Below are 10155 nucleotides of genomic sequence, written 5' to 3' on the forward strand. Positions count from 1 at the left end.
GCGCGCCCGCGTGGCTCGCGACGACACAGGATCGTTCGGGAATAGTAGACGATATACTCTCCAACACTCCAACTGCGTTAACACGGGGGAAGGCATTACTAACCACTGAGAAAACCGCTGGTTTCCTATACAGTAGTACAATCCACCTGTCAAGCTCGCGTCTCGCATCTCTGGTACTTCGATCCGTCCTCGATCGTGTTCTTTGCGCGGTGATCATTAGCCGCTGAATACTGATTTACGTTCCTTCCATTGAATTTGAACTTTCATTTCCAGACATTTTTATAGTGCTCTTTTAGCTATTGTATTGTTTGGAAAAAGAAGTAGTTATTTTATACGTTAATCTATGCACGCGTTTACTTTCGATGTTAAAGGAGTTGTGTAATTTGCATGTCTCGTATCAAGATGGTAATTATATGCAGAGATACTGTATGTAATTATTTAAAAAAAGATTACATAAAATATATAACGAAAATATGTAATAATAAAGTATTGTATATGATAACATGTATACATTCTTCATAATAAGGTGAGTCATAAATTAAAGTTAAAAAATATATACAGGGTGTTTCCAAATTAAATGGCAAAACTTCGGGAGCGTGTAGAGGAGTAAAAAACTAAGAAAAAAAGTCCTATAGACATATGCTCCTTTTTGCTTTGTTTCGCAGGAAATCACGAAAAAAGAAAAAAATATATTTAATTTATTATTTTAATTATTTTATTTATAAACTTTTTAATGAAGATTTTGTTCGAAATGTGCACCTCTTGCAGCAATACAAGCATTGCATCTGTCAAACACGGCTCTTGTAGCAGCCAGGCACTTAAAGCATTACCGTTGCAGAAACCGTATACAAAAACCATATCAGCATATTCACTATTAGAATACGTACGCGGCATATTGCAAAAGACAAAATTCATCTACTATTAAAGGCTTTCAAAGAGCGACTGACAAATTCATAACAGAAAGTGGAAAATGTAATCAAATATGTCGGTGCTAGATATGGCAAGAAATATAAACATTTTTTTTCGATTTCTCTGAAACGGAGCAAAAACGAGCATATGTCTATAGGACTTTTTTTCTTAGTTTTTTACTCCTCTACACGCTCCCGAAGTTTTGCGATTTAATTTGGAAACACCCTGTATATTGAATTGTTTTGAAAATATTTAAACTTGAAAATTATGAAATCACAAAATTATGAAACTTTAAAATTACTAACAATAAGATTTAAAATCTTAGATCTTGAGGAGAGCGTTTGCAATCAATAGAAACGGGAGATACTACTACATGAACGTTCAACGCAATTCAAATGCATAAAAAATCCGTGGTAATAGCCTGGAAACTGCAAGTTTATTTTTCTAATTGTAATAAATCTACATTTTCAAATATCGCGACATTACGATGCATAATGATAATTAATACAATTCTAAGGAAAGAAAAAGTTTATAATTAAATTAGACAGAAAAAGACGCGTGAAAACCTGATGGAGTTTCAAAAACGCCGGCTTACAACTGATGCAGGAGGCGTTTGCAGCAACAGGTACTTGTTGAGTTTTGCTCTGACATATTTTTGTAAATAAGTTAAAATATTTGTTAATAAAGGTAATCTCGACACATAGTTGTCTCAAGTTGTTGTGTGCACTGCCCTGCTTCTATACACAATCGAGAAAAGCTCGATCTATGGATTCTATTTCAAAATAGTAGATAAACTTCCGATAAACTTTATTCTTTACTTCATTTAAATTAGACTTTAATAAAATTTACAATTTGCAACAAAATTTAGTTTTATATAAGTAATGAAGAATTAAATATTAAAAAAATGAAAATTGAATACTGATATACAGAGTGTTTGATAAGTAACGATAAAACTCTCGCATAGAGCGAACTGAACTGAGTCGAAAAGTCTTCTACCATTTTATAATTTTCGCAATAGTTAACAAGATATCAATTACTAAAACCCTGTATATGATATATATCATACACATTTCTCTCTCTAAATGAATTTAACTCGAAGAACGTAATAAAATGCCGTTTTCGTTAGGTAAATTTTTTAAATAATTTTACAGAATTTTTTGTTGTGGTATATTTTATCACAGATAATACCTGTAATATAAGTATAAGATGAAACATTCGCAAATATGATATTAAGCAATATTTTATTGTATACAATAAAAAACAAGTCTTACAAAACGATCAACACGCAACTAGTGTGTACACAACGTTAATATTATTACAGTATACGAGAGAAACCGATAAAAGCCACTTGTCTTGAATTATAATTCAATTAAAAAAAAGGATAATTTGTACGATCTCTAACTATGCTAATCTTCATTTATTATCTATTGCACGTAAATGTACGATAATTCGTATCTTTACGGGATGTCCAAACAGGGATTTTAATATATTTCATCTATAAGAAGAAACAATAAAAAATTCTACAGATATAAACATTATATTCCAAAGTTTCATTAGTTTGCTGCAACCGCTGCAAAAATATGAGCATAAAACACACACATACATCCATATCCGCACGCATCTGCATGTTTAGCGTTCACGAGCATAAAATGTACATTCCGTAATTTTGCGTAATTATGCAATTGCTACGTCGATACTACATGGTAATATCTTTTCGCGAGAGAATGATTTTAAATTAGCAATCTCCATCGACTAAAGTTTCAAACCAGTTACCGTTAGGATATTGCATTATCAGACGACAAAACGGTGATGTAATGCCACAGTATTTGTAATAAAATACAGATCTTCGATTATTATATTAAAGATTTTCTATAATCTATAATTTCCTGATTCATTAAACAAGATTTAATGGTCATTCCAATGAACAAGTAACTATAAAAGAAAAGATATTCTTTATGAAAAACAAGATATAAAATAAAGACAGCTTTAAATTACATTATAATATAATAAAAAAAAACAAGTTTTAAAACGTATTTTATAAAGCTTTTTCAAATAGAATAATGACGTGTAAAAAATTCTTAGACTCTATTTCGACGTGTGTTACAAAAAATATATATAAATAATGAATGCAATTTCTCGTTGTCGACATGACAATCTGGTATACGACATCGGTGACTGATCCAAAACTTAGAGGTATGTATATACGGATGTAATTCGTATCGAATAATTAAACGGTAAAACACTTTATTAACCCTCCGTAAACCAAGTGGAAAATCAACATGGATCAAATGTGGGTACATCTCCCCATGCTATACTTCATTATAAATATACTATAATTTAGTGTGATTGGTAACAACGCATTCTCCAGTTGCATAAAATCAGCAACACCTACGCGCGGTACTTGTTAAGAAGTTATATAAATTCTTGCTGGGGTATGTCACACCCCACCTAGTTCACGGAGGGTTAAACGCGGAGAAATTATTATTCTTAATAACACGATCAGCAACGCATATATATTTACACATGTTTATATATATTACAGGATATGCTATCCTTCATTAATTATAAAAGTCTAATAATAAGACAGGTTTGAACACTCGGTTAATTATTTTTCTACGATTTTAAATAATGTACAGATTTTTATACACCCAGTCATATTATCTCGGTGATAAAATTTATCCTTATAAATGATCGATAGGTTTTTTTCTATACATATAGTATTATAGATTACTACTGCGCTGTTGCATATGTGCGATGGTCGATTAATTTCATCTTTTATCGCGTATACTGTAATTCGATTAGATACCTTTTTTATCGTTAGATATGTTATACTGCATCCTCGAAAAATCGACAGAAAAGCATGTTCTGATTAATAGACATTACAACTTTGTTTAAATTTTCACTTATAAAGTACTATAAAGAATACTAAAATATCTTATGTTGTCATAATATATTGAAATATCACTTTCTTTTGATGAAAATTTGAATATAAGATACATAATATGAAGATTGTGATGAAAACCGATAAGAGAAAAACATGATTTTTTCAAACATATTTTTGCAGAGTTGCAGTATACACTGTTTTGAATTCGACTTAATAAGCCACTATTTTATAGCGCTCTGTTATCAGACATATTATATGTCAATTTAACATAATATAATTGTCAATCTTCATTTATTATAATCTATTAACGCATGTTTGCGACAGATAGTAATATCGGACAGGTATTATGTGTGAAGAAGAAATGAGAAAAGATGTTCCGCATTTTCTACTATTAGTAACTTTTATTGGACAAACAAAAATTCTGACGACTTAATAAAGTTACAATAATTTTAATGTAATGCCAATTTCTAAAAAATGGTCGAAAAATTTGTTATATATTTAGACATTGCGTGAGGCATGTTTACAACACAATCAGTCGTTGTATATTTCATATCTATACATTCATATATATATATGTATGTATATAATATATAGAATAATTCAAAGGAAAAAATAAATATCAAATTTCAACAGACATATATTAATTTGTTCCGAAGGAAATAAGTAGTTTCCTAATAAACTATGCGTCAGACGAGTAGACAAGGAAATTTTATTTTATCCTTCCCCCATAAAGGAAGTAAAAAAACTAAAAAACATTCGGCATCTCTGCAATATATTGTATAACAAATAAAAAATATATTTCTTATTTTTTTATTATCAATTAGAGATAGCCGATATAAATATTCATTATATGAATACTTATATTACTCGTTTTTACCGTACATTACATTCCTATAAGTAGTTTTCTGAATAGTTAATGCTAATAAATAAGGAAAGTAGCTCTTTTAAAAGGATTTTTAACTGATATATACTCTTATGTCCGATATATTTTCTGAAGACATAAGATGCCCTAGATTGGTAGATAGACGAGTTTCTGCGCAATTTACTGATAAAATTATAAAAAAGCTAGATTTTTTTTACGGAGATACAAAAGCATATTTGAAGAATTCACGTGATATCTATAAACTAAAGAAATTAAAGCTCATTGATCCAGAGAATAGTTTTCTCCGCGAGATAATTTTTATTAAATAATCATTTTTTTATACATGAAAATGATCTATATTGATACATTAGCATGTATACATTTAATCATTCAAATCATGATTTATATATATATATATATATTATATATACATGAATGGTATATTTGATGCTTTTGCAAATGAAACTTTTGATATTTTGCGCTTTATATTTGTAGATTATGAACACATGCGTTCAAGTTTTTAAGCACAAAATTGTTCAAAACAACGTGCTATAAAATAAATTATTTGCAAGTCGAATAAATATGCAGGATTGGTAAATATATTCCATCGTGTTTTACGCGAAAAGATAAAATCGCTATAAATAAAGATAAATACTTTTACCTTTTGTTCGAATGACTAAACGAAAATAAATTATGAAAAAAGTTAACCTGACATAAGCAATAATACCGAGAAATTGATCACGTTAACGACATAATTATGTTTTTCCATTTTCATCGATCATATTATTATCATATTTAATTTTAATAAGCGATGAGATTTTATAATTGTTCATTTAATTCAAACGTTCTATCATATGTACGCGTATGAATCACGAATTACACGGATATGCAATTAAAACATAGTGGCAACTTTTCCTTTCTTTTGAATCTTAAATATAAAATAAATATCGCAAAACTTTATCTCTTCTTACGATAGAAAGTATAATTAAGTAGTAGAAAATGTGGAATCGTATACATATCTATTAGAGCTCTAATTTTATTCCGTTTTTCGAAGATACGCGTAAACGTAAAACGTTTATCCGTTTATATTCGCTTTAAAAAAAAACGTTTACTTGAAGGTAAACGTTTACACGTTTAATTAGCATATCCATTTATAAAAAAAACATTTTTTCGAATATACGTGTTTTATTATATATTTAAACGAAAATACATTTACATGTATATTTAACATATCCATCTATGAAAAACATCTTTTCGAATATTTTAACGTTTTTTAATAAAATTAAAAATCGAATTTTTTGCATTTTCTCAATTCGTCGCATTCCTCAATAAAGGGATAAACGTTTATATAAAAAAAGTGAAAATATTCGGAAAAACGATTCTAATAAACGGATATACTATTTATATGTGTAAATATATTTTCGTTTAAACGTATAATAGCGAGCCCTAATATCTATACATGTGTGTATCATCATGTTGATATAATATATATTAAATAACATTCATTAAAAAGGTATATATATATATATCAAGTAAAAATGTAATTAATGTAATTTTATATATATATAATCATATAAATTATATAATATTAACAAAAAGATTTTCACACACATTGTGTAGTCAGCGTGATCTTGTACAAAGCGGCAAAATATATCTATCTACCAAGAGACCGATTAATGAAAAATAATAAGATATCTAAAGTAATTATCCATTTAGCTAAACTACCGGCTGATGCCAGACAATCTTGCCGCTGAGGCAGCCGGATACGAGCAGATAGTGTTTAGGTGAGAATTTCGTGCTAACAACAATATCGGAATGGCCAATGTGTGTCGCTAATTCGTGGAGCTGCACGGATTCGTTGGCAGGTGGAACGCAATTAGATAGCTCGGTGCAGTCACTCGAGAATGCCAATAATCGTACTCCATAACCAAATGGCGAGCATATCAATCTACCATCAGCCGAGAAGCACAGTTCCTTGATATAACCGGAACCGACATTGGGCTCCTCAATGTAATGCGTCAACCTGGGCGTATTCTGGTGGATCTTATGATTCCTCGGTATCGCGTACATAGTCTGCAGATTTTGCCGGTTCTGCAAATTCTGCACTCGAGTACGATCACCGATTATCACGACCGTGTGAGACGATCGAGGAAGATTCACGCTCACGCCGTTGTTCGATCTAGGGAGCCAGTCTCTCCTTTCGGCACCAGGATAAAACTGTCTCTCTCGTTCCCTGCGAAGTCTGGCTTCCCTGATTGCCACGAGTGCCTCCCATACGTCAGTCGTACTCACATGCAGTTCTACGTTGCCACTGGTGAAATTGTCGATCATATTACGCCGCCGTAAGTCATTGAGCTGAGAGTGTGGTCTGGGAGATCTGTACTCCCGTGCATCCCTTTCAAGGGGTGCAGATACATCATATGGCGAATTGTCGTTATCATCTACGTGCTGGTCTTCTGGTCTATCGTCGTCGTGAATCGCATTTACCCTCGAATCGGTGGCGGCACTCGTACTTGAACTGACCTCGACCATGTCGAAATTCGTTCTCATCGGGTTTCTATCCGGGCGCGGACTCCTCGATTGGGAACGCAGATTTCTGCGCGCCGTTACCTGCCAGCTCGTTCTCGACGATCTAATCGATGACGGCGCGGCGTCCGTGGACACGCGGACAGAATCAAACGAATTCGATCTTACATCCGACACTTCGTGGACTATCCGTGTACGATTTCCATTCTCTATCACAAAGGAAGACGTCATACCCGAACGCGACGATTGCGACTGAGGAAAATCCTCGAACTCTTCTACGTTTAGACTCGTTAACCGACCTTCCTCTCCCTCATTGACTTGTTCCATATTGCTGGATGCCTCGCGTTCTTGTATGTCGTGAATACAAGTCCACTACAGGATAAAACGTCGATGAGACTTATCAGCAGATAGTAAAGTTGATAATACAATGCGCGATTTAACATGCAGAAACAAACCTCCGATTTTTCTCCACTGCTGACATTTCGGGACAAAGCGCACCATCCTTGTGGGTGAACTTGTAAACTGGATATTACCTCAGCGTCGTCGCCTATAGGAAAATCGGTAAGGAACTCTACTCTATTGTGAGTACGAGTGTGAGCAAAGAGATGCGTGTAAGATGCTGCAACTGGTATGGTAGTCTGAGATAACTGCATTAGCCTGTACATATTTGGCTGCAAATAATAATACAATAAGAACGACTGAAAGTCATAGAGTTTACAAATATTAAAGTGTGAATAATAAATACCTTGAATCCTGCCAAATCCTGACTTAGCGTACTAAGTTTAAGATTATGTATTATGATGAGATATCCTGAAGTAGTGCATATTAACATTTTGCTAGTATCGGGAGTAAGTCTTGTTCGCATTAATCCATTTGTATGAAATACACGATTGTACACAAAGCTATTTTCTGTAAAGCTGTAAGGCATTGCAAAATATATGATTAATTATACAACATAGATGTAAAAAGAAGAAGTTACATGTCATTAAATATTTTACCTATTAATGTCCCAAGTATATATGCTACCATCAAATCCACTGGTCAACAATAAGCTATCACTCGGACTGTATTCTATGTTTTTAACCCAATTTGAGTGTCCCTGAAGAGTTCTTATCCTTTGCTTTAAGTTCCTGGCATCCCATAGAGCAACCGTACTATCGTCCGAACATGTCGCAAACATACGCTGATCCAGAAACCTTAATTGACAACAAAATGAGTACATTTTTTTTTTAAGTTAAACTTTTTACACAGTTTATTTTTTTCTTTTTTCTTCAATGTGAAGAAAAAAAAAGAAATGAATGTAAGAAGTTTTGCTGAAAAGAGTAGGCTTAATATTCATCTCTATTATGCAGTTTTCTTTTCTTTCAATTAATAAAGGATATAATGAAAATTGTCTAACCTTACGCAATTGACGCAGTCACTATGAGCATTATCTATCGCATGTATCAATTTCCTACATAATGGGTCAAACATTAAAATACTTTTCTTCTCGCATGCCGCCAGCAAAAGGGACCTGCAATATTGATTAAAAATAAGACCAGGCGGTTCAGATTCAGAGGTCTTGATAGACATGACTTTACAGTCGTTACTGACCCATCTGGCGAGTATTCTAAATTGAACACACCGCCGTGCCTAGCGGCGGTCAGATTATCTCCGTGGTCCCACGAAGTGATGGGTTGGATAGAGGAGTAGAGGGTCTTGTGGAAGTCGTCGCTGTGACCCAACGGAAACCTCATACCCAGCTCGCGTTGTCTTAACCAGAGACTGTTTGGCGTCTGCTTGATCCTTATCTTCGGCATCTCTCAGCCAGGTGTTGATCTCAGCAGCATCCAATCGAACGTGTCTACCGGCTCACTGGTGACGATCGTTGGGTTGTGCGACCGGATGAACGAGAATGCGAGTCCGGGACCAGAACGCGCTTCAACTAGAACGGTCTGCCACGTCCTTCAACTCTCCGATCTTTCCGTTTGTTTCGTTCTTCGCGATTAACGCGTTCAATCGACACTCTTCCCACACCTCGTCGCAAATTCGCGGTGTCCCATGAGGAAAATCGAGAACTCCAACAAACGGTTCAAGGTTCAACGGGCGACTAGGTTAGGTGCGAAACGCTACGCGCGATATTACACGTGACTCACCGCGGGCATTGCCGCTCGATATTCTTGGGTCGCGACACGGTCGCAACGTAGCACGAAAACGGCAACGGCTGATCCGGTTCCCCACGTCGTCGTGTTTCGACGGAAAAAGCACTCCGACAAGAGTTCAAATCAATTTTAAAAATCTGACATAACACAGATCAGCGCCATCTTTGCTGCTGATCGCTGGTATCGCTGTCTGTCATCGCATCGACACAATCGACATCGGTGATCGCCATCGTGACACAAGCGGGTCGCATGATTAAAAACAACAAGAACAATATTCTTGAACGTGTATTCTGGAAGGAGGAAGAGAAAGTGCGATAATGCGAAATGTAATTAATGAAAAAGATACTACATCTTTTTATACGCGCTTTCTCTCCCTTAATTCCGTCTTTTCCTTTTGTCTTTTTGTATAACTACATTCCAAAACACATTCTCTCAAAGGCAAATTTTACTCGATATAATATATGTAGTACATGTTACGTGTACTATATATTTCGAGTAAAATTTTCCTCGGAGATGTTTTGGGATGTAACTTTAAAAAAATATTTGAAAAAATGGCTGCGTTTAGTAGAAAAAACAGCTTTGTACAACTGCAGTTGTATGTACGATTCTTTAATATGATTGATTTATAATACATTTAGATCCAGTAAAGAACTAAGGGTAAGACCAACCACATCAAATTTTACAACAGTTGCAAAGCTACTTTCTTTGCTGAACACAACCAATGTTTGAAGAATATTTTTTTCAAATATATTTTTATATTTTAAATTTTATATATTTAAATATTTTTCAAAAAGAGTATTTGAAAAATATTTAAATAAGAGAAATGATTATAT

The 10155-nt window shown here is 33.7% G+C and overlaps 1 protein-coding gene across 1 annotated transcript; it reads right to left on the reverse strand.

The window, feature by feature from the left end:
* Nucleotides 1–6284: 6284 nt before the first annotated feature.
* LOC108725486 (DDB1- and CUL4-associated factor 10) lies at nt 6285–9474 on the reverse strand. Its single transcript, XM_018452523.1, has 6 exons — nt 8775–9474; nt 8581–8694; nt 8180–8377; nt 7927–8098; nt 7637–7852; nt 6285–7553 (listed from the first exon to the last, which is right to left on the reverse strand). The coding sequence occupies exons 1-6, from the start codon at nt 8978–8980 to the stop codon at nt 6372–6374; spliced, it is 2088 nt and encodes a 695-aa protein (XP_018308025.1). The 5' UTR covers nt 8981–9474; the 3' UTR covers nt 6285–6371.
* Nucleotides 9475–10155: the final 681 nt, after the last annotated feature.

This window comes from Mycetomoellerius zeteki, unplaced genomic scaffold (assembly GCF_001594055.1).
Source record: "Mycetomoellerius zeteki isolate Tzet28-1 unplaced genomic scaffold, Tzet1.0 scaffold35, whole genome shotgun sequence".
NCBI classification, from domain to species: Eukaryota; Metazoa; Arthropoda; class Insecta; order Hymenoptera; family Formicidae; genus Mycetomoellerius; species Mycetomoellerius zeteki.

What these genes read in the sequence shown, in the direction of transcription:
- LOC108725486 (XM_018452523.1), bottom strand. Translation starts at nt 8,980, where the DNA reads ATGCCGAAGATAAGGATCAAGCAGACGCCAAACAGTCTCTGGTTAAGA. An exon ending in TATACTTGGGACATTAATAG is followed by an intron (nt 8,099 to 8,179) that starts GTAAAATATTTA and finishes AATGCCTTACAG; the next exon opens with CTTTACAGAAAATAGCTTTG. An exon ending in GCAGTGGAGAAAAATCGGAG is followed by an intron (nt 7,554 to 7,636) that starts GTTTGTTTCTGC and finishes TTTATCCTGTAG; the next exon opens with TGGACTTGTATTCACGACAT.